Source organism: Cetorhinus maximus, chromosome 11 (genome assembly GCF_964194155.1).
Source record: "Cetorhinus maximus chromosome 11, sCetMax3.hap1.1, whole genome shotgun sequence".
NCBI lineage: Eukaryota > Metazoa > Chordata > Chondrichthyes > Lamniformes > Cetorhinidae > Cetorhinus > Cetorhinus maximus.
This window is the reverse complement of record NC_135889.1, coordinates 123,935,683-123,963,409: the sequence shown is the minus strand read 5'-3', so window position 1 is coordinate 123,963,409 and position 27,727 is coordinate 123,935,683. Positions and strand designations below refer to the sequence as shown.

General features: G+C 46.9%; 1 protein-coding gene across 2 annotated transcripts; it reads right to left on the bottom strand.

Annotated features, from left to right (window-relative positions):
• Nucleotides 1-626: 626 nt before the first annotated feature.
• bcs1l (BCS1 ubiquinol-cytochrome c reductase complex chaperone) lies at nucleotides 627-26,280 on the bottom strand. Of its 2 annotated transcripts, XM_078552716.1 has the most exons (8): nucleotides 26,203-26,280; nucleotides 23,213-23,581; nucleotides 19,699-19,838; nucleotides 12,128-12,322; nucleotides 11,246-11,309; nucleotides 9,337-9,506; nucleotides 7,751-7,868; nucleotides 627-1,090 (listed from the first exon to the last, which is right to left on the bottom strand). In XM_078552716.1, the coding sequence occupies exons 2-8, from the start codon at nucleotides 23,530-23,532 to the stop codon at nucleotides 838-840; spliced, it is 1,260 nt and encodes a 419-aa protein (XP_078408842.1). In that variant the 5' UTR covers nucleotides 23,533-23,581; nucleotides 26,203-26,280; the 3' UTR covers nucleotides 627-837. The 2 variants fall into 2 exon arrangements, with proteins under 2 accessions (XP_078408842.1, XP_078408843.1); XM_078552717.1 differs by lacking the exon at nucleotides 26,203-26,280 and having other exon boundaries at nucleotides 23,213-23,621.
• Between the last annotated feature and the right edge of the window lie 1,447 nt (nucleotides 26,281-27,727).

Genomic DNA, 27,727 nt, shown 5'->3' with positions numbered 1-27,727 from the left:
ATTTTTAAAAAAATCTCGAGAACATAATCCAGGCTGACTCTCCAGTGCCAGTGCTACATTGTTGGAGGTGCCACCTGAAATAATTCTCCATCTGCCCTCTCGGGTTGGGCATTAAAGATTTCAAGGCCGTTATTCAGAAGAACAGGGGTAGTCACTTAGTAGTACAGGGCTTAAGTATTCCTGAAAAAAAGTACATGCTGTCATCTTGCACTCATCAGGACAGGTGCAAGAATGCCAAATCTCAAAGGAAGCAACAATTTATACTGCATGGGAAAAGGGTGCTGATTGATTGGCAAGTCAACTCCGATTGGTCGAGACATTGCTAACCAGAGTTGACTTGCCAATCAATGAGCGCCCTTTTTCCCATGCAGTATAAACTGTTGCTCCTTCTGAAATTTGGCATTCTTGCATCTGTCCTGATGAGTGCAAGATAAATATCTTCAACAGCATGTCTCTGTTTTCAGCAGTATTCAAGAGCAGGGTGAGAGTTGTCCTCCCCGGTGTTCTGGTCAATATTAACACTGCGGCAGGCTAACAGGCACTAGGTAATTGATGGATTACCTTTCAAATTGCTTTTGTGGTTCTGTATGCAAAGGCAACACAATAGTTTTCACACAGCAACATCTCAAAACAGAAACGTGTGATTAAAGGCCAATTTATCTGCCGATGTTGGCCCTCCATAAAACAAGAGCATTTCTCCCCACACATGGAGCACTGAGGATAGGCATCACAACGAGGTTTTATTCTAATAAATATGGTGCAGTTTTTTTTTTAGTGCTGGGGCTCCCTGGTCCCCTCTCCTCACCCAGGGCTAACCAGGTTCGCCCTTTCTGGGCCTCACATGATGATCTGCTGGATTTCCTCAATGGCTTTGGGGGCTTCCAGTTTATACTGCAGGAAGTGCCCCTGTACCTGGGCAGCACTGATCCTGTCAGACAGAGACAGCGCTTTCTCCGCAAACTCTTCTGCCGTGGCCACCGGCTGCTGGGGGTAGAACCGCTGGAACATCTGGGACAGCTGCCAACGGGAGCAGTAGCCGACAAACTGCTTGTGGTCCACTCGTCCCGGACGGATCAGAGCAGGATCCAGCCTATGGGGAGAGACACAGAACAGGGAGATGATCGTTACTGAGGAGGGGTCGGATGTCGCCGCTGGGAGGGAGGGCGAACGGAACCTGCGATTGTGGGAACAAAACTCTTATTAATGCAGCGTCTTTAACGGAGTAAAAAGGTCCTGAGACATTTCACAGGAAGAACTTGTTACCAAGGACTGAAGTGAGGGAGGAGGTGTCTGGTACACTGGAAGGAGGTGTTAGAAAGGCTACCTTTACTTAAAATAGATAAGGTACCAGGGCACGAGTGATAAACTTCCAGTCTTCCTTAGACACAGGGGAGGTGCCAGAGGACTGGAGAACTGGGAATGTTCCACCCTTGTTTAAAAAGGGGTGCAAGGATAGAGTTGGCAACTACAGGCCAGTCAGTTTGAATTCAGTGGTATGGAAACTTCTGGAAACTTTAATATGGGTTAAAATCAATAATCACGTAGACAAGTGCAGGATAATTAAGGAAAGCCAGCTTGGATTCGTTAAGGGGAAATCATGTTTAACTAACCTGCTGGAGTTTTTTGAAGAGGTCACAGAGAAGGTTGAAAAGGGAAACGTTGTTGATGTGGTGTATATGGATTTTCAAAAGGCATTTGATACAGTGCCATACAACAGACTTGTGAGCAAAATTCTAGGTGTTGAAATAAAAGGGAAAGTAGGCACTTAGATAAGAAATTGACTGAGTGACAGGAAACAGAGAGCAGTGATAAATGGTTGTTTTTCAGTTTGGAGGAAGGTTTGTAGTTGAGTTCCCCAGGGGTCAGTGTTGGGACCCTTGCTCTTCCTGATATATATTAATGACCTAGACTGTGGTGTGCAAGGCATGATTTCAAAATTTGCAGATGATAAGAAGATGGGAAATGTTGTCAACTGTGATGCGGATAGTCTTAAGCTTCAAAAGGACATAAGACATGTTGGTGAATTGGGCAGACAAGTGGCAGATGAAGTTCAATGCCGATTAGTGTGAGGTGATTCATTTTGGTAGGAAGAAGATGGCGAGACAGTATAAAATAAAGGGAGAGACTAAAGGAGGTGCTGGAACAGAGGGACCTCGGTGTACAAGTACATAGGTCATTGAAGATGGCAGGGCATGTTGAGAGAGCAGTTAATAAAGCACATAGTCTCTTAGGCTTTATTAATAGGGGCATTGAGTACAAGAGTAAGGAGGTCATGTTGAACTTGTATAAGACACTGGTTAGGCCTCACCCTGGAGTACTGTGTCCAGTTCTGGGCGCCACACTTGAGGAAGGATGTGAAGGCATTGGGGAGAGTACAGAGGAGATTTACAAGAATGATTTCTGGGATGAAGAACTGTAGCTATGAGGATAGATTGGAGAGGTTGGGACTGTTTTCCTTGGAGAAAAGGCTGAGAGGAGACTTGATAGAGGTATTCAAGATCCTGAGGGGTATGGACAGGGTAAATAGAGAGAAACTGTTCCCACTCGAGAGTATCAAGAACTAGAGAGCACAGATTCAAAACATTTGGCAAAAGGAGTAAATGTGATGTGAAGAAAATTTTTTCACCCAAGGAGTGGCTGGGGTCTGGAATGAACTTCCCGAAAGGGTGGTGGAGGCAGGTTTGATCGAGGATTTCAAATGGGAATTTGACTGCTACCTGAAAAGAGAGAATGTGTAAGGTTACGGGGATAAGGCAGGGGAGTGGGGCTAGGTCTTTCAGAGAGCCACTGCAGACTCAATGGGCCGAATGGCCTCCTCCTGCACTGTTAAAAGATTCTGTGATACAGGAGTGTTATCAAACAGAATTTAACACCCAGCTACAAAGAGATATTAGGACAAGTGCTTGGTCAAGGAGGTAGGTTTAAGGAGCATCTTAAAGGTGGAGAGGTTTAGGGAGGGAAGGCAGAAGGCAAGGCTACCAACAGTGGAGCAGTTAATATTGGGGATGCTTCAGAGTTGGAGGAGCACAGAGACGAGATTGAGAAGATCTGGATGCTGGAATAGGGGAATGAGCCTTTTGCTTCGTCAGTAAGGACCTAATTAGGCTACGGTGGCGTAGAGGATTAAATTAGGACAGTTTGCGTAAAACCTGGCTTTTATTTGCTTGAGTTTGAAAGATTGAGGGGTGATCTAATTGAGAGGTTTAAATGTTACTAGGGTTTAAGAGGGTAGATACAGGGAAACTATATCCTCTACAAAAACAAAAATACCTGGAAAAACTCAGCAGGTCTGGCAGCATCTGCGGAGAGGAACACAGCTAATGTTTCGAGTCCGTATGACTCTTCAACAGAACTAAGTAAAAATAGAAGACAGGTGAAATATAAGCTGGTTTAAGGAGGGGTGGGACAAGAAGAGCTGGATAGAGGGCCACTGATAGATGGAGATTGCCAAAAGATGTCACAGACAAAAGGACAAAGAGGTGTTGAAGGTGGTGATATTAGCTAAGGAATGTGCTAATTAAGGGTAGAAAGCAGGATGAGCAAGGTACAGATAGCCCTAGTGGGGGTGGGCTGGGGGGAAGGGATCGAAATAGGATAAAAGGTAGAGATAAAACAATGGGTGGAAATACATTTAAAAATAATGGAAGTAGGTGGGAAAAGAAAAATCATATAAATTATTGGAAAAAACAAAAAGGTGGGGGGAAAATCGGAAAGGGGGTGGGGATGGAGGAGAGAGTTCATGATCTAAAATTGTTGAACTCAATATTCAGTCCGGAAGGCTGTAAAGTGCCTAGTCGGAAGATGAGGTGCTGTTCCTCCAGTTTGCGTTGAGCTTCACTGGAACATTGCAGCAAGCCAAGGACAGACATGTGGGCATGAGAGCAGGGTGGGGTGTTGAAATGGCAAGCGACAGGGAGGTCTGGGTGATGCTTGCGGACAGACTGAAAACTATTTCCTCTGTTGGGACAATTAAGAACAATGGGAAATAAACTTATATTTAGTGCAAGGCCATTCAGTGAAATCTGGAACACTCTCCCCCAGAATGCTCTGGGTGCTCGGGGACAACTGGAGCTTAAAGGTGGAGATTGATAAGATATTTTGCTGAGTGCTGGCAGCAAGGGATATGGAGCAAAGGGGGATAAAGGGGGTGAGGTACAGATCAGCTGTGATTTAAATACAATGGCAAAACAGGTTTGAGGGGCTGAAGGGCCTCTTTTCCTGTGTGGCAGGCTGAATGGCTTCCTCTGCTCCTGTGTAACAGACGAGGGCTAAATCATAGAATAGTTACAGCACAGGAGGCCATTCAGCCCATCATGTCTGTGCTGGCTCTCTGCAAGAGCAATTTGTCTAGTCCCCCTTCAGTTAATGATTCAATCCTCTTTTGAAAGCCATAATTGAACCTGCCTCCATCACACTTTCAGGCAGTGCATCCCAGGTTCTAACCACTCACTGTGTAATAAAGTTTCTCCTCATGTAGCCATTGCTTCTTTTGCCAAATACCTGAAATCTGTGCCCTCTGGTTCTCGATCCTTCCACCAATGGGAACAGTTTCTCCCTATGTACCCTGCCCACACCAATGGGAACAGTTTCTCCCTATGTACCCTGCCCACACCAATGGGAACAGTTTCTCCCTATGTATCCTGCCCACACCAATGGGAACAGTTTCTCCCTATGTACCCTGCCCACACCAATGGGAACAGTTTCTCCCTATGTACCCCGCCCACACCAATGGGAACAGTTTCTCCCTATGTACCCTGCCCACACCAATGGGAACAGTTTCTCCCTATGTACCCTGCCCACACCAATGGGAACAGTTTCTCCCTATGTATCCTGCCCACACCAATGGGAACAGTTTCTCCCTATGTACCCTGCCCACACCAATGGGAACAGTTTCTCCCTATGTACCCTGCCCACACCAATGGGAACAGTTTCTCCCTATGTACCCTGCCCACACCAATGGGAACAGTTTCTCCCTATGTACCCTGCCCACACCAATGGGAACAGTTTCTCCCTATGTACCCTGCCTACACCAATGGGAACAGTTTCTCCCTATGTACCCTGCCTACACCAATGGGAACAGTTTCTCCCTATGTACCCTGCCTACACCAATGGGAACAGTTTCTCCCTATGTACCCTGCCTACACCAATGGGAACAGTTTCTCCCTATGTACCCTGCCTACACCAATGGGAACAGTTTCTCCCTATGTACCCTGCCCACACCAATGGGAACAGTTTCTCCCTATGTACCCTGCCCACACCAATGGGAACAGTTTCTCCCTATGTACCCTGCCCACACCAATGGGAACAGTTTCTCCCTATGTACCCTGCCCACACCAATGGGAACAGTTTCTCCCTATGTACCCTGCCTACACCAATGGGAACAGTTTCTCCCTATGTACCCCGCCCACACCAATGGGAACAGTTTCTCCCTATGTACCCTGCCTACACCAATGGGAACAGTTTCTCCCTATGTACCCCGCCCACACCAATGGGAACAGTTTCTCCCTATGTACCCTGCCTACACCAATGGGAACAGTTTCTCCCTATGTACCCCGCCCACATCCCTCATGATTTTGACACCTCGACCACTCAACCAAATCTCTTCTCAACCTCTTCTCCTCCAATGAGAACAGCCCCAGCTTCTCTAATCTATCCACATAACTGAAGTTCCTCATCCCTGTAACCATTCTCATGAATCTTTTCTGCACCCTCTCAGATGCCTTTACATCTTCTGAAAGTGCAGCGCCCAGAACTGGACACAATCCTCCAGCTGAGGCTGAACCAGTGTTCTACACAGGTTTATCATAACATCCCTGATTTTGTACTCCAGGTCCCTGTTGATAAAGCCCAGGGTCCCGTCGGCATTTTAAATCACTCTCTCAACCTGCGCTGCCACCTTCAATGATTTGTATACTTGGACCCTGAGGTCCCTCTGCTCCTGCATCCTGAATGGCCTCTTCCTGTTCCTGCTCCATGGGTTGAATGGCCTCTTGTTCCTGCTCGATGGGTTGAATGGTCTCCTCCTGTTCCTGCTCGATGAGTTGAATGGCCTCCTCCTGTTCCTGCTCCATGGGTTGAATGGCCTCCTCCTGTTCCTGCTCCATGGGTTGAATGGCCTCCTCCTGTTCCTGCTCCATGGGTTGAATGGCCTCCTCCTGTTCCTGCTCAATGGGTTGAATGGCCTCCTCCTGTTCCTGCTCGATGGGTTGAATGGCCTCCTCCTGTTCCTGCTCGATGGGCTGAATGGCCTCCTCCTGTTCCTATCTTGAGTCAGACGATGGTCACTACTTTTGGACTCCCCCACAGTGAAAACATCTTCGCTTTATCAAACCGCATCATCATTTTAAAAGGCCTGCATTAGGTCTCAAAAGATTCAACCTTTCCTAATAGATTTAACACCTCCGATCTGATATCATCCTCGTTAATCTTTTTTGCGCCTTCTCCACTGCCTCTATATCCTTGTGTAAAATGGAGACTAGAACTGTTCACAGTGTGGTTTAAACAAGGTTCTGTACAAGTTTAACAAACTTCTCAGCTTTTAAATTCAATCCCTCCAGAAATGAATCCCATTGCTTTTATTTTGTTTTTTTTTAAATGGCCTGCATTGCCACTTTTAGTGATTAATGTATCTGCACCCCCAGATGTCTCTTCTCCCCACCCCATTTAGATATTTATTTTCCAAGTGTTTGTCACCTCTTTATTCCACTGACAGTATATTTGTCTGTTTAGACAGCTGGTTGGTGAGGGTTCCAGTTTTGTTCCCTGTTTCCCCAGTGCTGGGAGAAAGCTGCCATTGAGACACTCCACTCCACATCGACTACAGGCTTAGAAGTATATCGTTTACGTCCCAATTTTGGTCTCCACTTACACGTTAGGTGATCGCTGAATCTTTTCCAAGGGCAGTGAGAGAGCTACCAGAACGGTTCAGAGCTTAAAGAACCTTAGTTAGTCAGATAGGCTTATAGAGCTGGGACTATTCTCTTTATGGATGCAGAGACTTAGAGGTGACCTGATAGGAATCTTCTTTTTTTTAATTCATTTATGGGGTGTGGGTGTCGCTGGCTGGGCCAGCATTTATTGCCCATCCCTAGTTGCCCTTGAGAAGGTGGTGGTGAGCTGCCTTCTTGAACCGCTGCAGTCTGTGTGGTGTAGGTACACCCGCAGTGCTGTTAGGGAGGGAGTTCCAGGATTTTGACCCAGCGACAGTGAAGGAACAGCCGATATATTTCCAAGTCAGGACGGTGAGTGACTTGGAGGGGAACTTGCAGGTGGTGGTGTTCCCATCTATAAAATAACGAAAGGGTTTGCATGCCTTTTGATGGATATTCCAGTTTGATGGGTTGGAGAGGATCAGGGGGCATGAATTTAAACTGTGCAAGAGTCGATTAGACTGGGTGTTGGTATTTTCTCTGTTCCTGGAGAGCAGTGAGCCTCTGGAATGTGTTATTGGCTGCTGCAGCTACTGACCATCTACCTGGTCTAGATCCTGCCCAGAACAGAGATTCAATCATGTTGAAGATAAGTGTCTCTATAGAGATCACTTGAAGTGTTGGATGGGGATTTGATTCCCTGAAGGGGTTAGAGGGGGATTTGACATCATTTTTTTTACATTACTGGCCAAGAATTTTTTTTTAACTATCCAGGAGATTCCACAGCTGTGGGAGAGGGGAGGAAGGAAGTGGTTTACGATGATCTAGACGTTGTTTGATGTATGAATTTTACCCCACGCAGAGTGAAGAATGGCTTCTACCTGTCCAAGTAGTTTGTGGTCATGAACACCAGTCTAGCCTCGGCCGATGCAACGCCATCGAGTGCATTTAGCAAACCGCTGAATGTCAGGCGGCCCATTCCTTGGTAAACTGTGGGGTCTGTAATCACAAATCAGTCAGTGTTTTAGTATCTCGCATTCTGTACAGGGTCAGGCGGTCCTGGGTTCAAGCTACACTCCACTCCGGACACTTCAGCACATAATACAAACTGAGGGAGTGCTGCACTGTCGGAGCTGCTGCCTTTCAGGTGAAACATTAACCTGAAGCCTTAACTACCCTCTCAGGGAGACCTCAAAGATCCCTGGACTCTACTCAAAAAACAGCAGGGCTGCTCGTTTCATTGCGCCGGGGCAGCCTCGATCAACATCACTAAAACAGATAATCTGATCACATCTCATCACTGTTTGTGGGAGCATGCTGTGCGCAAATTGGCTGCTGCATTTCCTACAACAGTGACCACACTTCAAAATTTGGCTGTAATTGTTGTCCCACCTGTACCCTCCCCAGCCAGGACCAGAGCCCTCTTTCAGTGTCTCAATTACGGCTGCTGGGCCTCCAATGGGTTAGTGGTGGGGACACCAGCTGAAGAGCATTTAAAACAGGATCTGGCTTCTATTTCAGTGATGCTTTAGAGAACCCCAAATTCCAGTGAAAAGAGAGAAAGGGAGCGGCAGGGAGGGACAGAGCAGGGGAGCGAGGGACAGAGCGGGGGAGCGAGAGACAGCGAGAGACAGAGTGGGGGAGTGAGTGAGTGAGAGAAAGACTGGGGGTGAGAGCGAGGGACTGAGACCCCAAGGCTGAAATAGGGAGAGTGAGACCAAGATAGAGAGACTGAAAGAAAGAGGCTGAGAGAAAGACATTGAGACCCCAAGACAGAGACTGAGGGAGATCAGGACAGCCAGAGAGAGCAGAGAAAGAGAGAGAGAGAGAGAGAGAGACCAGGACAGACTGAGAGGGTTTGAGAGAGAGATAGTGAGAGAGAGAGAGAGCGAGAGAGACCAGGACAGACTGAGAGAGTTTGAGAGAGAGAGAGTGTGAGAGAGAGAGAGAGACCAGGACAGACTGAGAGAGTTTGAGAGAGAGAGAGTGTGAGAGAGAGAGAGAGCGAGAGAGACCAGGACAGACTGAGAGAGTTTGAGAGAGAGAGAGTGTGAGAGAGAGAGAGAGCGAGAGAGACCAGGACAGACTGAGAGAGTTTGAGAGAGAGAGAGTGTGAGAGAGAGAGAGAGCGAGAGAGACCAGGACAGACTGAGAGAGTTTGAGAGAGAGAGAGTGTGAGAGAGAGAGAGAGAGATACATTCAGAGAGGGAGGCGCAGCGAGATTGAGAGAAACTGAGAGAGGGAGAATTCATTATGAAATGTTACAACAACTTATATTTATACAGTCTTTAACATAATGAAACAGTTCAAGAGGCTTCACTGGAGTGTTTTGACACAAAGTCTGACACTGTGCCACATAAGGAGGGATAACAATAACAAATGATATTTACAAAGAGAGGGGTTTCTAGACAGCCCCAGGAGCACAGTCGGCTGTGCGGAGCGGTGACAGTGAGGTACGTGGACTCACTTTCTTTTGCCAGGTCTCTGTTGACGAAGGCTGCGTCCACATCCTCCAGTAGGACGATGCTCTGCTGTGGCGCCACGCTCAGCAGGTGGTTGAGCCGGTCATCACTCAGGCTCCTATCGCTCAGGCTCAGTAGGCAGATGCTGTATTCGAGCTCCCCAGCCAGCGCTGTGCTGAGGGGATGGGGAGGAGAGAAAGGCACACATCAGTCCGGCAAGGTCAACATCATCCCACGCGTGCCCGGGTGAGACACAGGCCTAGGGCAGGTCACAGATCCCCCTGACTCATAGGGTTCAATTGTAATACAGGTTACAGTGGCAATGCTGGTGGGACTTTGGGACATTAGGCTACCTTATCCAGAACCGTGCCTATTGGATAATCTATGGAACCAGGAAACAAATGCAGTGCCGGTAATTCTAGGCCCATTTCCACACCTCAAGTCCTGGGAAAGGGATCGGGTCATACGATCACTCAGTGAGGAATCTCACCCCAAACTTGGCACAGAGATTCCTGCAATCAGACTAACTTGCCCAGGGAGAAATAATTCCTTACTAATAGAGAACTTTAAATCCTCAAAACACATCCTAAACCATCATAAGGCAAATTACTTTTCTTTGGGAGAATAACTTCATGTTTCTGTGGGTAGCACTCTTGCCTCTGAATCAGAAGAGTTTGGGTTCATGTTCCAATCTAGGCTGACACTCTCTGTATAGTACTGGGAGACTGCTGCATTGTTGGTGGGGCCGTACTGAGAGACTGCTGCATTGTTGGTGGGGCTGTACTGAGAGACTGCTGCATTGTTGGTGGGGCTGTACTGGGAGACTGCTGCATTGTTGGAGGGGCCGTACTGGGAGACTGCTGCATTGTTGGAGGGGCCGTACTGGGAGACTGCTGCATTGTTGGTGGGGCTGTACTGAGAGACTGCTGCATTGTTGGAGGGGCCGTACTGGGAGACTGCTGCATTGTTGGTGGGGCTGTACTGGGAGACTGCTGCATTGTTGGAGGGGCTGTACTGGGAGACTGCTGCATTGTTGGTGGGGCCGTACTGAGATTCTGCTGCATTGTTGGTGGGGCTGTACTGGGAGACTGCTGCATTGTTGGAGGGGCCGTACTGGGAGACTGCTGCATTGTTGGAGGGGCCGTACTGAGAGACTGCTGCATTGTTGGTGGGGCTGTACTGAGAGACTGCTGCATTGTTGGTGGGGCCGTACTGAGATTCTGCTGCATTGTTGGAGGGGCTGTACTGGGAGACTGCTGCATTGTTGGAGGGGCCGTACTGGGAGACTGCTGCATTGTTGGTGGGGCTGTACTGAGAGACTGCTGCATTGTTGGTGGGGCTGTACTGAGAGACTGCTGCATTGTTGGTGGGGCCGTACTGAGATTCTGCTGCATTGTTGGAGGGGCTGTACTGAGATTCTGCTGCATTGTTGGAGGGGCTGTACTGGGAGAGTGCTGGATGGATACACTGTCTTTTGAATAAAACATTAAACCAATGCTTATTCTGCCCTCTCAGGTGGACATAAAAGATCTCACTGCCACTATTATGAAGAAGAGCAGGTGGGAGTTCTCCCCAGTGTCCTGGAGCCAATCTTTATCCCTCAATTGAGCTGGTCATTATCATATTGCTGTTTGTGGGATCTTGCTCTGCGCAAATTGGCTGCTGCATTTCCTACATTGTATCAGTAATTACACTTCACTGTACATTACGTTAGGATTTCCCGAGGTCATGCAAGGTGCATCAGGAATAGGAATGAGCTCCATTTTTTGGAAAGATTGGAGTGAAGGGTATTCCTGCCCTGGCAATCTACCAAACCAGTTTGATTTCACTTGTTTCGATTTCTCTTTCTTAGTCTCTCACTAACTAGAGGAATGTACCACGCCAATCACCTTCCTACCCCAGTTAAATACTCACATGAAACTGCTCTTCCCACATCCGGGGGGTCCGTACAACAAGTACCCGCGTCGATATGGAATTCCTGCAGAAAGACCATTCAATTACATAACAGGCAGAAACATCAATGAACGGCCAGAGTGATAGCCTGGCTCCACCACACAGACTGGAGGTGGGGAGAGGCAGTGGGATAATGGTCAGAGCACCAGCATAGGAGACTGAAGCCAAGTACAGGGTCAGAGCCCCAGCCGAGAGAATACCAGCAAAACACCTCCCACCACAACCCCACTCAGCCCATGCAAGCCAGCAACATCCATACACCACCTGCCTGCAAACCTACACAGGGTAACATATTAAAACCCCCAGCATGGACACACCACCCTCTGTGCAGAGAACCACACGTCTACCCCCCACCACCCCGCCTTAGGCCTAGAGACCCTCAAACTATAGTCCACATGCCCAGACGCTCTGTCGAGTGGAACACACTGACCACAGGAAAGCTCCCGTTTCATTTTAAAATTATTGGGTATTATCACTGCCCCTCTTGGGGGCGGTCACAACCCAATAAATCACCAGGGTTACTACAAAATCAGCTGCCTCCCAGGGGCAGGAGCGGCAACTGTGTGTGAAAACCATCACCTCCGAGCCACTCACCATCCTGACTTGGAAATATATCGGCCGTTCCTTCACCATCACTGGGTCAAAATCCTGGAACTCCCTCCCTAACAGCACTGTGGGTGTACCTACACCACATGGACTGCAGCGGTTCAAGAAGGCAGCTCACCACCCACCTTCTCAAGGGGCAATTAGGGATGGGCAATAAATGCTGGGCCCAGCCAGCGATGGCGATTTTGACAACGAATGCCCCATTGACTTGGTCAAGGTTGCTGTTCTGCCCCTTACCCCGGTCTGTGTACCACTTGGGATTCCCGATAAAATCCTTGACATCTTGCACGATTTTCTCCGAGATTCCTTTCTCCAGCACCACGGAATTGAGGGGTCGACGGCGCCGAGGGAATCCGAACAGCCTCCACTCGGCTCCCATCGCTGTGTACATCACCGTTTTTCCTTCCTGCTGTTTGAGGGCCAGATCCTTCGCTGAGGTTCAGGAGCGGAGGGGGAACAGAAAAAAAACCGGCCAGGTAAAGTTCTCTATCAGATATCACTGAGCAAATCGCAGTCCATGCTACTCACTCTGTCTCTTTACAGAATCTTACGGCACAGGACGCAGACATTTTACCCCTTGTGCTTGTGCTGGCTCTGTGTGCTGGGGGAAATGGTGGGGTAGTGGTAATGTCAACGGGCTAGTAATCCAGAGGTCCAGGCTAAGGCTCTGGGTCACAGGTTCAAATCCCACAATGGCAGCTGGGGGGGGATTTAAATTCAATTAATAAAGCTAGTCTCAGCGACCATGAAACTATCATCGATTGTCGTAAAACCCCATCTGGTTCACTAATGGGGAGGGAAACCTGCCGTCCTTACCTGGTTTGGTCAGCAATGCGTGTTGACTCTTAACTGCCCCTCTGAAACAGCCCAGCAAGCCACTCAGTTCAAGGGCAATTAGGGATGGGCAACAAATGCTGGCCTCACCAGTGACACCCACATCCCATCAAAGAATTAAATAAAAACCTGCTCTCTGCTCTCTCCCCATAGCCCTGCAACTTTTTCCCCCTTCAAGTATTTATCCAGTTCCCTTTTGAAAGTTATTGTTGAATCTGCTTCCAATCCCTTTCAGGCAGCACACTCCAGATCAGCTCGCTGCCTAAAACAATTACCCTCATCTCCCCCTCTGGTTCTTTAGCCAATTACCTGAAATTTGTCTCCTCTGGTTACCCAGCCTCACTTTATCAAAACCCTCAATGATTCGGAACACCTCTATTAAACCTCTCCATACCCCTCTCTGCTCTAAGAAGAACAATCCCAGTGTCCCCAGTCTCTCCTCATCGCTGCTCCCATACTAGTCAATCTCCTCTGCACCTTCTCCAAGGCCATGACATCCTTCCTAAAGTTTGTGGTGACCAGAATTGGACACAATATTCCAGCAGAAGCTGAACCAGTGATTTGTAAAGGTGTAACATAGATTTCCTGCTTTTGTACACCAAGCCTCTATTAAGCCAAAGATTCCATATACTTTAAAAAAAAGTCATCAAATCTTATTTGGCCACATTAAGTTGACCCGGCGTATAAGACGACTCAATTTCTGAGGCGCCAAAATGCATGTTAAGGCCTAAACTCAGCGTTTAAGTTGACCCCTCTGACCAACCCCCAGCCAACCTTCTGCTTATAAATTTCCTTAGTCTACCAAGATTATACCACTTTCGAAAGCATCAATTTTTAAAAATGGGGAAACATTACTGAACTTTATGGTTACATGGGAACAGGGTGAATTACAACTTCAAGAAGAACTCATTTACTGAAACCATGTCAAAAATTTACAATAAAGCTTATGTTAAATTTTTCCTCCTGGTTATTTTTTATTGCTTTAGGCAAATTGTGAAACTGTCCAATGGACAAACATCCGTGGGTGACGTGTGTACATTTCATCACATCAGATCTGGGGATTGCTGGAACCTGCTGTGGTTTTGTGGGTATCCTGTTATTTGCTGAAACTGGCGGCAGAGACACTGGTGGACAGTAAAAGCACCTTAAAGGCGATTGGAGTTGGGTTTCAGTGTATGTCTAATGAGTCTTTGAGCTGCATTAATAAACAGAGAGTTTTTATGTTAACCGTATGTGCACCATTTGAATTGATTTGAAAGCAGAGCCGTGAATTTTTATGGAGTTACATGTGCAATTTGTCAAACACAGATTGATAGACTCTGATGTTTTTTTTTCTATTGGTAGAGTATGATTGAGAGGGAGGAAAGTGATTGAGTCTTTGCAATAGAATTTAATGTATGTTTGGTACACCTCTTGCTTCCTTTGCTGGGTGTAATTAGACAGGCAGAAAGCGATTGATTTTAGTTTATTCCAGCACAGACGTCTGTTGTAAGGCATCAGAACAAACTGGATTTATCAAATAAAACACTGAAAATATTCTTCCTCCCTAAAAAGGGTAAAGTTCACATTTGCCATCTTCCCATGTAAGGGGTATAGAGTTTTTCAGTGTAAGGGGTATACAGTTTTTCAGTGTAAGGGGTATAGTTTTTCAGTGTAAGGGGTACAGTTTTTCAGTGTAAGGGGTATACAGTTGTTCAGTGTAAGGGGTATAGTTTTTCAGTGTAAGGGGTATAGTTTTTCAGTGTAAGGGGTATACAGTTTTTCAGTGTAAGGGGTATACAGTTTTTCAGTGTAAGGGGTACAGTTTTTCAGTGTAAGGGGTATACAGTTTTTCAGTGTAAGGGGTACAGTTTTTCAGTGAAAGGGGTATACAGTTTTTCAGTGTAAGGGGTATATAGTTTTTCAGTGTAAGGGGTATACAGTTTTTCAGTGTAAGGGGTATATAGTTTTTCAGTGTAAGGGGTACAGTTTTTCAGTGTAAGGGGTATAGTTTTTCAGTGTAAGGGGTACAGTTTTTCAGTGTAAGGGGTATAGTTTTTCAGTGTAAGGGGTACAGTTTTTCAGTGTAAGGGGTATAGTTTTTCAGTGTAAGGGGTACAGTTTTTCAGTGTAAGGGGTATAGTTTTTCAGTGTAAGGGGTACAGTTTTTCAGTGTAAGGGGTATAGTTTTTCAGTGTAAGGGGTACAGTTTTTCAGTGTAAGGGGTATAGTTTTTCAGTGTAAGGGGTACAGTTTTTCAGTGTAAGGGGTATACAGTTTTTCAGTGTAAGGGGTACAGTTTTTCAGTGTAAGGGGTACAGTTTTTCAGTGTAAGGGGTATAGTTTTTCAGTGTAAGGGGTACAGTTTTTCAGTGTAAGGGGTATAGTTTTTCAGTGTAAGGGGTACAGTTTTTCAGTGTAAGGGGTATACAGTTTTTCAGTGTAAGGGGTACAGTTTTTCAGTGTAAGGGGTACAGTTTTTCAGTGTAAGGGGTACAGTTTTTCAGTGTAAGGGGTATACAGTTTTTCAGTGTAAGGGGTATACAGTTATTCAGTGTAAGGGGTAAGTTTTTCAGTGTAAGGGGTACAGTTTTTCAGTGTAAGGGGTATACAGTTTTTCAGTGTAAGGGGTATACAGTTTTTCAGTGTAAGGGGTACAGTTTTTCAGTGTAAGGGGTACAGTTTTTCAGTGTAAGGGGTACAGTTATTCAGTGTAAGGGGTATACAGTTTTTCAGTGTAAGGGGTATACAGTTTTTCAGTGTAAGGGGTATACAGTTTTTCAGTGTAAGGGTATAGTTTTTCAGTGTAAGGGGTACAGTTATTCAGTGTAAGGGGTGTAGTTTTTCAGTGTAAGGGGTACAGTTATTCAGTGTAAGGGGTATACAGTTATTCAGTGTAAGGGGTATACAGTTATTCAGTGTAAGGGGTATACAGTTATTCAGTGTAAGGGGTATACAGTTTTTCAGTGTAAGGGGTACAGTTTTTCAGTGTAAGGGGTATACAGTTTTTCAGTGTAAGGGGTATATAGTTTTTCAGTGTAAGGGGTACAGTTTTTCAGTGTAAGGGGTATACAGTTTTTCAGTGTAAGGGGTACACAGTTTTTCAGTGTAAGGGGTATATAGTTTTTCAGTGTAAGGGGTATACAGTTTTTCAGTGTAAGGGGTACAGTTATTCAGTTTAAGGGGTATACAGTTTTTCAGTGTAAGGGGTACAGTTTTTCAGTGTAAGGGGTACAGTTATTCAGTGTAAGGGGTATACAGTTTCTCAGTGTAAGGGGTATACAGTTTTTCAGTGTAAGGGGTGCAGTTTTTCAGTGTAAGGGGTATATAGTTTTTCAGTGTAAGGGGTACAGTTATTCAGTGTAAGGGGTATATAGTTTTTCAGTGTAAGGGGTATAGTTTTTCAGTGTAAGGGGTATACAGTTTTTCAGTGTAAGGGGTACAGTTTTTCAGTGTAAGGGGTATATAGTTTTTCAGTGTAAGGGGTATACAGTTTTTCAGTGTAAGGGGTATACAGTTTTTCAGTGTAAGGGGTATACAGATTTTCAGTGTAAGGGGTATACAGTTTTTCAGTGTAAGGGGTATACAGTTTTTCAGTGTAAGGGGTATACAGTTTTTCAGTGTAAGGGGTATAGTTTTTCAGTGTAAGGTGTATACAGTTTTTCAGTGTAAGGGGTATATAGTTTTTCAGTGTAAGGGGTATATAGTTATTCAGTGTAAGGGGTATAGTTTTTCAGTGTAAGGGGTACAGTTTTTCAGTGTAAGGGGTATATAGTTTTTCAGTGTAAGGGGTATATAGTTTTTCAGTGTAAGGGGTATATAGTTATTCAGTGTAAGGGGTACAGTTTTTCAGTGTAAGGGGTACAGTTTTTCAGTGTAAGGGGTATATAGTTTTTCAGTGTAAGGGGTATAGTTTTTCAGTGTAAGGGGTATACAGTTTTTCAGTGTAAGGGGTATATAGTTTTTCAGTGTAAGGGGTATATAGTTATTCAGTGTAAGGGGTATACAGTTTTTCAGTGTAAGGGGTATACAGTTTTTCAGTGTAAGGGGTATAGTTTTTCAGTGTAAGGGGTATAGTTTTTCAGTGTAAGGGGTATAGTTTTTCAGTGTAAGGGGTATAGTTTTTCAGTGTAAGGGGTATAGTTTTTCAGTGTAAGGGGTATATAGTTTTTCAGTGTAAGGGGTATAGTTTTTCAGTGTAAGGGGTATACAGTTTTTCAGTGTAAGGGGTATACAGTTTTTCAGTGTAAGGGGTATAGTTTTTCAGTGTAAGGGGTATAGTTTTTCAGTGTAAGGGGTATAGTTTTTCAGTGTAAGGGGTATAGTTTTTCAGTGTAAGGGGTATAGTTTTTCAGTGTAAGGGGTATATAGTTTTTCAGTGTAAGGGGTATAGTTTTTCAGTGTAAGGGGTATATAGTTTTTCAGTGTAAGGGGTATATAGTTTTTCAGTGTAAGGGGTATACAGTTTTTCAGTGTAAGGGGTATACAGTTTTTCAGTGTAAGGGGTATAGTTTTTCAGTGTAAGGGGTATAGTTTTTCAGTGTAAGGGGTATAGTTTTTCAGTGTAAGGGGTATAGTTTTTCAGTGTAAGGGGTACAGTTTTTCAGTGTAAGGGGTATAGTTTTTCAGTGTAAGGGGTACAGTTTTTCAGTGTAAGGGGTACAGTTTTTCAGTGTAAGGGGTATACAGTTTTTCAGTGTAAGGGGTATACAGTTTTTCAGTGTAAGGGGTACAGTTTTTCAGTGTAAGGGGTATACAGTTTTTCAGTGTAAGGGGTATACAGTTTTTCAGTGTAAGGGGTACAGTTTTTCAGTGTAAGGGGTACAGTTTTTCAGTGTAAGGGGTATACAGTTTTTCAGTGTAAGGGGTATATAGTTTTTCAGTGTAAGGGGTATACAGTTTTTCAGTGTAAGGGGTACAGTTTTTCAGTGTAAGGGGTATATAGTTTTTCAGTGTAAGGGGTACAGTTTTTCAGTGTAAGGGGTATACAGTTTTTCAGTGTAAGGGGTATATAGTTTTTCAGTGTAAGGGGTACAGTTTTTCAGTGTAAGGGGTATATAGTTTTTCAGTGTAAGGGGTATAGTTTTTCAGTGTAAGGGGTACAGTTTTTCAGTGTAAGGGGTATAGTTTTTCAGTGTAAGGGGTATACAGTTATTCAGTGTAAGGGGTATAGTTTTTCAGTGTAAGGGGTACAGTTTTTCAGTGTAAGGGGTACAGTTTTTCAGTGTAAGGGGTACAGTTTTTCAGTGTAAGGGGTATAGTTTTTCAGTGTAAGGGGTATACAGTTTTTCAGTGTAAGGGGTATAGTTTTTCAGTGTAAGGGGTACAGTTTTTCAGTGTAAGGGGTACAGTTTTTCAGTGTAAGGGGTATACAGTTTTTCAGTGTAAGGGGTATATAGTTTTTCAGTGTAAGGGGTACAGTTTTTCAGTGTAAGGGGTATACAGTTTTTCAGTGTAAGGGGTATATAGTTTTTCAGTGTAAGGGGTACAGTTTTTCAGTGTAAGGGGTATATAATTTTTCAGTGTAAGGGGTACAGTTTTTCAGTGTAAGGGGTACAGTTTTTCAGTGTAAGGGGTACAGTTTTTCAGTGTAAGGGGTACAGTTTTTCAGTGTAAGGGGTATATAATTTTTCAGTGTAAGGGGTATAGTTTTTCAGTGTAAGGGGTACAGTTTTTCAGTGTAAGGGGTACAGTTTTTCAGTGTAAGGGGTACAGTTTTTCAGTGTAAGGGGTATAGTTTTTCAGTGTAAGGGGTATACAGTTTTTCAGTGTAAGGGGTATAGTTTTTCAGTGTAAGGGGTACAGTTTTTCAGTGTAAGGGGTACAGTTTTTCAGTGTAAGGGGTACAGTTTTTCAGTGTAAGGGGTACAGTTTTTCAGTGTAAGGGGTACAGTTTTTCAGTGTAAGGGGTACAGTTTTTCAGTGTAAGGGGTACAGTTTTTCAGTGTAAGGGGTATATAGTTTTTCAGTGTAAGGGGTATACAGTTTTTCAGTGTAAGGGGTATAGTTTTTCAGTGTAAGGGGTACAGTTTTTCAGTGTAAGGGGTACAGTTTTTCAGTGTAAGGGGTACAGTTTTTCAGTGTAAGGGGTATACAGTTTTTCAGTGTAAGGGGTATATAGTTTTTCAGTGTAAGGGGTACAGTTTTTCAGTGTAAGGGGTACAGTTTTTCAGTGTAAGGGGTATACAGTTTTTCAGTGTAAGGGGTACAGTTTTTCAGTGTAAGGGGTACAGTTTTTCAGTGTAAGGGGTATATAGTTTTTCAGTGTAAGGGGTATATAGTTTTTCAGTGTAAGGGGTACAGTTTTTCAGTGTAAGGGGTACAGTTTTTCAGTGTAAGGGGTACAGTTTTTCAGTGTAAGGGGTACAGTTTTTCAGTGTAAGGGGTATACAGTTTTTCAGTGTAAGGGGTACAGTTTTTCAGTGTAAGGGGTACAGTTTTTCAGTGTAAGGGGTATATAGTTTTTCAGTGTAAGGGGTACAGTTTTTCAGTGTAAGGGGTACAGTTTTTCAGTGTAAGGGGTATAGTTTTTCAGTGTAAGGGGTACAGTTTTTCAGTGTAAGGGGTACAGTTTTTCAGTGTAAGGGGTATAGTTTTTCAGTGTAAGGGGTACAGTTTTTCAGTGTAAGGGGTACAGTTTTTCAGTGTAAGGGGTATATAGTTTTTCAGTGTAAGGGGTACAGTTTTTCAGTGTAAGGGGTATATAGTTTTTCAGTGCCTCCCAGTCTGAGTTTTACATTCCTTGTCGCTGCTTGACTTGATGCATTTAATACTCGAGGTAAATGCCGACCCCCATTCCTGGAAGGATTTTTCAAAGTTTCAATGGTGGATTTATACCCCACGATCTATGGTAGATCTCGAGATCAGTGCCCGCACGGAGTGACTGAGGGACAGGTTGGTGGCTGGTGGGTGAGGGCAGCAGGACACCATCAGGGAATGAGGGGAGAAAGTTCACTGAGAAATAGAAACGTGTGAATTTATATAGAAACATGTACCTTCCCTCAGGATGTCGAAGAAGAGCTGGCGGTTGCTGCCCAGTGAGGTGAGGGTGACTGTTTCCCACGGGGTGCCCGTGTGCAGATCAATCATCTGCTTCTCCCGGTTTCTCTCCACCCGAAGCCATTTGCTGTTGTACCTGTGCAATAGCAGCAAATTGTGAATGCCCAGAATTCCAACACCTTCCGAAACAGTGAGGCTGTGCAATCCTGACTCACTGTTTCCAAACACTGGGATAAGAGTTCAGTCCCAGAACTGGAATCTCCAGCAGCAGCTGACATGGGGAGAGATGCTCACAGTCTGTGAGGGCAGACTCCTGCTTCACCCTGTCTTCAATCAGAGCGAATCCTCTCCTCTATCTTCCGATAGTTCTGATCAAAGCTCATCAACCTGAAACATTAACTCTGTTTCTCGCCACAGATGCTGACTGGCCTGCTCAGCATTTCCAGCATTTTCTGTTTTTATTTCGTGAAAGCAGAGGAAAGCTCACTCCGCACTAAACCCATCAAACACTCCCAGGACAGGTACAGCACGGGGTTAGAGACAGAGTAAAGCTCCCTCTACACTGTCCACATCAAACACTCCCAGGACAGGTACAGCACAGGGATAGATACAGAGTAAAGCTCCCTCTACACTGTCCACATCAAACACTCCGAGGACAGGTACAGCACGGGGTTAGATGCAAAGTAAAACTCCCTCTAAACTGTCCCCATCAAACACTCCCAGGACAGGTACAGCACGGGGTTAGATACAGAGTAAAACTCCCTCTAAACTGTCCACATCAAACACTCCCAGGGCAGGTACAGCATGGGGATAGATACAGAGTAAAGCTCCCTGTAAACTATCCCCATCAAACACTCCCAGGACAGCTACAGCACGGGGTTAGATACAGAGTAAAGCTCCCTCCACACTAAACCCATCAAACACTCCCAGGACAGATACAGCATGGGGTTAGATGCAGAGTAAAGCTCCCTCCACACTGTCCCCATCAAACACTCCTAGGGCAGGTACAGCACGGGGTTAGATACAGAGTAAAGCTCCCTCTAAACTGTCCCCATCAAACACTCCCAGGACAGGTACAGCACGGGGTTAAGATACAGAGTAAAGCTCCCTCTACACTGTCCCCATCAAACACTCCCAGGACAGGTACAGCACGGGGTTAGATACAGAGTAAAGCTCCCTCTAAACTGTCCCCATCAAACACTCCCAGGACAGGTACAGCACGGGGTTAGATACAGAGTAAAGCTCCCTCTACACTGCCCCCATCAAACACTCCCAGGACAGGTACAGCACGGGGTTAGATACAGAGTAAAGCTCCCTCTACACTGCCCCCATCAAACACTCCCAGGACAGATACAGCATGGGGTTAGATACAGAGTAAAGCTCCCTCTAAACTGTCCCCGTCAAACACTCCCAGGACAGGTACAGCACGGGGTTAGATACAGAGTAAAGCTCCCTCCACACTAAACCCATTAAACACTCCCAGGACAGGTACAGCACGGGGTTAGATACAGAGTAAAGCTTCCTCCACACGAAACCCATCATACACTCCCAGGACAGGTACAGCATGGGGTTAGATACAGAGTAAAGCTCCCTCTACACTGTCCCCATCAAACACTCCCAGGACAGGTACAGCATGGGGTTAGATACAGAGTAAAGCTCCCTCCACACTGTCCACATCAAACACTCCCAGGACAGGTACAGCACGGGGTTAGATACAGAGTAAAGCTCCCTCTAAACTGTCCCCGTCAAACACTCCCAGGACAGGTACAGCACGGGGTTAGATACAGAGTAAAGCTCCCTCCACACTAAACCCATCAAACACTCCCAGGACAGGTACAGCACGGGGTTAGATACAGAGTAAAGCTCCCTCTAAACTGTCCCCGTCAAACACTCCCAGGACAGGTACAGCACGGGGTTAGATACAGAGTAAAGCTCCCTCCACACTAAACCCATCAAACACTCCCAGGACAGGTACAGCACGGGGTTAGATACAGAGTAAAGCTCCCTCTACACTGTCCCCATCAAACACTCCCAGGACAGGTACAGCATGGGGTTAGATACAGAGTAAAGCTCCCTCTACACTGTCCCCATCAAACACTCCCAGGACAGGTACAGCACGGGGTTAGATACAGAGTAAAGCTCCCTCTACACTGTCCCCATCAAACACTCCCAGGACAGGTACAGCACGGGGTTAGATACAGAGTAAAGCTCCCTCTAAACTGTCCGCATCAAACACTCCCAGGACAGGTACAGCACGGGGTTAGATAGAAAGTAAAGCTCCCTCCACACTAAACCCATCAAGCACTCCCAGGACAGCTACAGCACGGGGTTAGATACAGAGTGAAGCTCCCTCTACACTGTCCCCATTAAACACTCCCAGGACAGGTACAGCACGGGGTTAGATACAGAGTAAAGCTTCCTCCACACGAAACCCATCATACACTCCCAGGACAGGTACAGCATGGGGTTAGATACAGAGTAAAGCTCCCTCTACACTGTCCCCATCAAACACTCCCAGGACAGGTACAGCATGGGGTTAGATACAGAGTAAAGCTCCCTCTACACTGTCCCCATCAAACACTCCCAGGACAGGTACAGCACGGGGTTAGATACAGAGTAAAGCTCCCTCCACACTAAATCCATCATACACTCCCAGGACAGGTATAGCATGGGGTTAGACAGAGTAAAGCTCCCTCTACACTGTCCCCATCAAACACTCCCAGGACAGGTACAGCACGGGGTTAGATACAGAGTAAAGCTCCCTCTACACCGTCCCCATCAAACACTCCCAGGACAGGTACAGCACGGGGTTAGATACAGAGTAAAGTTCCCTCTACACTGTCCCCATCAAACACTCCCAGGATAGGTACAGCACGGGGTTAGATACAGAGTAAAGCTCCCTCTACACTGTCCCCATTAAACACTCCCAGGACAGGTACAGCACGGGGTTAGATACAGAGTAAAGCTCCCTCTACACTGTCCCCCTTAAACACTCCCAGGACAGGTACAGCACAGGGTTAGATACAGAGTAAAGCTCCCTCTACAATGTCCCCATCAAACACTCCCAGGACAGGTACAGCACGGGGTTAGATACAGAGTGACTGATGATGATCATGAACCTTTGAAATCTCTGTCCCAAAGAGCTGTGCTCAGTTTTTGAGTATATTTATGACTCAGTTTGATTGTTTTTGGGCAGTGAGGGATCGATGGGATATGGTGATAGTGTGGCAAGGTGGACTTGATGCAGAAGGTCAGCCATTGATCTTATTCAATAAAATAGCAGACCCGAGGAGCCGAAAGGCCTACTCCCTGACTCCTACAAGTGTTATTATCCACACGGGCCATCCTGTGTCACTCTGAGTGCCAGTGCTCGTCAATATGGATTGATAAGGCTGGCAGGCACTTCCTACAGGACTCATACTGAGGCGGGGGGTCTTTCAGCCAGAGAACTGTGGGCTAGACTGAGCTCCATATCCCAGTGGTGAAGAGAGCATATGTGGTCTTACTCACCAGATGAAGTGGTTTCCTGGACTGGGAACAAAGTCGAAGGTTGTACTGATCCTGCCGCTCTCGTGCTGGAGATAGGACGTCTCCACGCTGAGATGCTGCGTCCGCTTGGCGTGGTGCGTGATCCAGTTGAGCAGCCAGTGGTAGCTCTTGTCTCGGCTGGTCACCTCCAGTGTGATCATGCAATGCCTCCTGAAAGCAACCATCCCGAACTGTGCCCCCTTGCGAGCAAGCGCCAGCGCTGTGCCCACCCCAACCAGCCCAAAACCAGCCCCAAAGTACGGGTTGTCCTTCAGGGCCAAAATGAAGTCCGAAAACGGCATCTTTCACCAGTTCACTAGTGCCCGGGGTACATAGTGTGGGCAGCGAGATCTACATGAGACAGAATACAACAACAAAAACTCAGCTACAATGAAACACCCAGCCGCGAACACCAGAGTCTGTAGTTATAGGGATTAGCCCTGTGTGTTTATGATACTGAAAAAGCTCCTGATCACTTGCATCAATCCTGAGTGCTGATTACTGCCCTCAAATAATCCCCAGCCTTTGACTTAAGCACCATATGGTCTCCTCACTGGAAAGCCAGGGACACTGTGCTTTGCAGATCGAGTCAAGGCAGCTAGAATGGAGGAAGGGTACAGGATGCAGTGGAAGAACTTTACATTGAAGCCAGGAGAGGAGGGACAGATAGTCATAGAGGTCTACAGCACAGAAAAAGGCCCTTCGGCCCATCGAGTCTGCGCTGGTCAAACAAGTACCTAACTATTCTAATCCCATTTTCCAGCACTCGGCCCATAGCCTTGTATGCCCTGGCATTGCAAGTACACATCCAAAGAGAGCAAGTGAGTCTAGAAGGCATAGAAATTATAGGCCAGTTAAGGCACAAGGGAATTTGGAAAGGTTGGATGGTATTTATTTTAATGCAAGGAGTCTGACGAATAAGGCAGATGAGTTGAGGGCACAAATTGACACATGGGACAGGTACATTCTAGTTGGGAGCAGAATGGGGCAGATACACTGAGGGTATGGAGATAGAGGGGGCAGATATGCTGAGGATATGGAGATAGAGGGGGCAGATACGCTGAGGATATGGGGATAGAGGGGGCAGATACGCTGAGGATATGGAGATAGAGGGGGCAGATACGCTGAGGATATGGGGATAGAGGGAGCAGATACGCTGAGGATATGGAGATAGTGGGGGCAGATACGCTGAGGATATGGAGATAGAGGGGGCAGATACGCTGAGGATATGGGGATAGAGGGGGCAGATACGCTGAGGATATGGGGATAGAGGGCAGATACGCTGAGGATATGGAGATAGAGGGGGCAGATACGCTGAGGATATGGGGGTAGAGGGGGCAGATACACTGAGGATATGGAGATAGAGGGGGCAGATATGCTGAGGATATGAAATAGAGGGAGCAGATACGCTGAGGGTCCCTATGCCCACTCTTCATGAACTCTGGAAAAACTTGAATCTTCTCCCACACTTGGATTTTAAATTCTTGGACTTCTCAACATCAAGATAACGCTTTAACACTGGATTACACAGTAAGACTAAGCTACTGTCTTTCATTTGCTGCTCTGTCGTTGATTTTTTAAAGTAATTTTCATCAGCTCACAGCCATCCCCTGACTGATGCTGTGAGGGGCTCCAATCCCTTGCTGAGCCTGGGACTGGTCACTGGATTTTCTACTTCAGTTCCAGTCTGTTCTTGGCCAGACCCGCTCAGGTAGGACAATGTCCACCCTCGGCCCTTCTGGATTTGATGGTGTTCTCCAACTTTACAATCAGTCTAATCCTACCTTCCAGCTTTTGGTCCATAGCTCTGTAGGTTACAGCATCTCAAGTGCAGGTTCATGTTTTAAAAAAATGCTATGAGGGTTTCTGCCTCTACCACAACTTTAGGCAGTGAGGTTCAGATCCCCACCATCCTCTGTGTGAAAGCACTCCCCCTTGAATCCCTCCTTATCCTTCCACCAATTATTATAAAATCTATGCCCCGGGTAATGATCACTCACGCCATCGCGAAGAGCGCCTATTTCGACCTCCACAACATCACTCGACATTGCCCATCTCAGCTCATCCGCTGCTGAAACCCTCATTCGTGCCTTTTTCACCTCTCGACTCGACCATTCCAGCCCGTTCCTGGCAGGTCTCCCACATTCTACCCTGATTAAAAACTCAGCTGCCTGTATCCTGACTTGCGCTAATCCTTGTTCCCCTATCACCCCCTGTGCTCACCGACCAAATGGGCTCCGGGTCAAGCAGCATCTTGATGTCAAAATTCTCCACCTTGTTTTCAAATCCCACCCCCCCCACCCCATCTCCTCCCCCGACCCCACCCCCATCTCCTCCCCCCGACCCCCCCATCTCCTCCCCCCACCCCATCTCCTCCCCCCACCCCACCCCCATCTCCTCCCCCGACCCCCCCATCTCCTCCCCCCACCCCACCCCCATCTCTTCCCCCGACCCCCCCATCTCCTCCCCCCACCCCACCCCCATCTCCTCCCCCGACCCCCCCATCTCCTCCCCCCACCCCACCCCCATCTCTTCCCCCGACCCCCCCATCTCCTCCCCCCACCCCACCCCCATCTCCTCCCCCGACCCCCCCACCTCCTCCCCCCACCCCACCCCCATCTCCTCCCCCCACCCCACCCCCACCTCCTCCCCCCACCTTCAGCTGCCCGGGCCCCAATTCCCTCCCTAAACCTCTCCCTCTCGGACGGAGCTTTGGGTCACTTGGGTCCCTAATATCTCCTGAGGTGGCTCGGGGGTGTGGGGGGGTGTGGGGGTCAAACTTTACTGAGTAATATTCCTATGAAGCACCTTGGGATGTCTTATTAAGTGAGAGGTGCTACATAAACGCAAGTTGTTGTTGTTGCCTGGAAGATTGAGGGGAGCCGGGGGGGCCGATTAGAGGGTTACACACTTTCAATGTGACTCCTTTCCGGAGTCGGTGAGCACGGCCACAGCTCCGCTTACACACTCACATTTACACACTCGCTCCGATTCGAACTCGCCACCCCTCCCGCGCTGCTGCCACCCCACTTCCGGTCCACCGCCTCACCACTTCCGGTCCGCCGTCTCACCTCTTCCGGCCGCTGCTCGGGGCCCCGCGGAAAGGTTCCCCCTCCCCCGCGGGCTCCAACCTCAGGGCCAGGCTCACCCGGGACGAGCTGTCCTGTCTGCCGGAGACAGGCTCGCGTTCCTGTTGGGGCCCTGACGATTCAGGGACACCCCCTTCATCGCCAATTCATTACTCTTGAAGTGTGGCCGCGTTTGTCGTGCAGGAAACGGAGCAGCCAATTTGCGCACAGCAAGATCCCACAAGCAGCAATGTGATTATGATCAGATCTTTGAGATAGTGATTGGCCAGGACACTGGGGAGAACACCGCCCCCCCCCCCCCCCCACCCACCCCGCCTTCTCCCTTCTTCAAAACAGTGACTGTGGGATCTTTTATCTTTAGCTAGGGCCTCGGTATACGATCTCGTCCAAAAGCTAGCACCTCCGACAGTGCAGCACCCCCTCAGTACCACACTGGGAGTGTTAGCATAGATTATTGTGCTCAAGCCATGATAAGAATGAAAAAGAAGTCGGATGTCCCACGACCTTGTTTGTCTGAAGACCGGCAGATTCCTGGCTGCTCATGGAATGCAACTTGTCTGAATTGAAACAAGCAGACAGACATTGTCGGTGGATATGCTGCAGCTTCCTCGGGGAAGGGTAGAAATGATATAGTTTCCATTCATAAAAACAAAAAACTACTGCAGATGCTGGAAATCCAAAAAACAGAATTACCTGGAAAAACTCAGCAGGTCTGGCAGCATCGGCGGAGAAGAAAAGAGTTGACGTTTCGAGTCCTCACGACCCTTCAAGGGTCGTGAGGACTCGAAACGTCAACTAGTTTCCATTCAGTACGGTGTGAAATTATACCATAACCAAGGCATGGCAGGTTCAATGGATCTTTCTGGTCTTTATTCAAAGTTTCAGATTTTCACTCCCCTTTCTAGGAAGAGGTGCTTCCTGATGTCACTCCTGAACAGACTCACTCTAATTGTAAGGGTTATTCCACCTTTATTCTGGACTTTCTCCCCACCAGTGTAAATGGTTTCTAACAACCACATCCTTTCCTGTCCAGGTTTCTCCTGTCTATAGATCCTAGCTTGAGCAAGTTCATTAACACCCAAAATCGTCTGTTTGTGCTCTCGGATGGTTTCCTCTCATGGGTTGATGTCAACACTGCATTTCTTCAGAGTTGGATTTCTCACTCTTTATATCTCACTCTCTGGCCGCCACCACTTCATTAGCTAGAGCTCAGCCTTGAGTCTTGGGAATCTTAAGTCATAAATTCCACTTCTTAGCCACCCCACCCCTCTCCCTGACCACTGTCTGAGGCTGAACCAGACAGGACCCCCCCCAAGGTTGCAAACTACATGACCCCGAGATGAGCTTCCACTTTATCACCAAGATCACCTACTTCCAGCATCTATTGTCCCTGCCTCAGCAAAAATGC

Coding starts and splice junctions, on each gene's coding strand:
- bcs1l (XM_078552716.1), bottom strand. CDS start 23,532: ATGCCGTTTTCGGACTTCATTTTGGCCCTGAAGGACAACCCGTACTTT. Junction 19,839..23,212: donor CCAGGAAACCACTTCATCTG/GTGAGTAAGACC, acceptor GCTATTGCACAG/GTACAACAGCAAATGGCTTC. Junction 11,310..12,127: donor CAAGTGGTACACAGACCGGG/GTAAGGGGCAGA, acceptor GTCTTTCTGCAG/GAATTCCATATCGACGCGGG.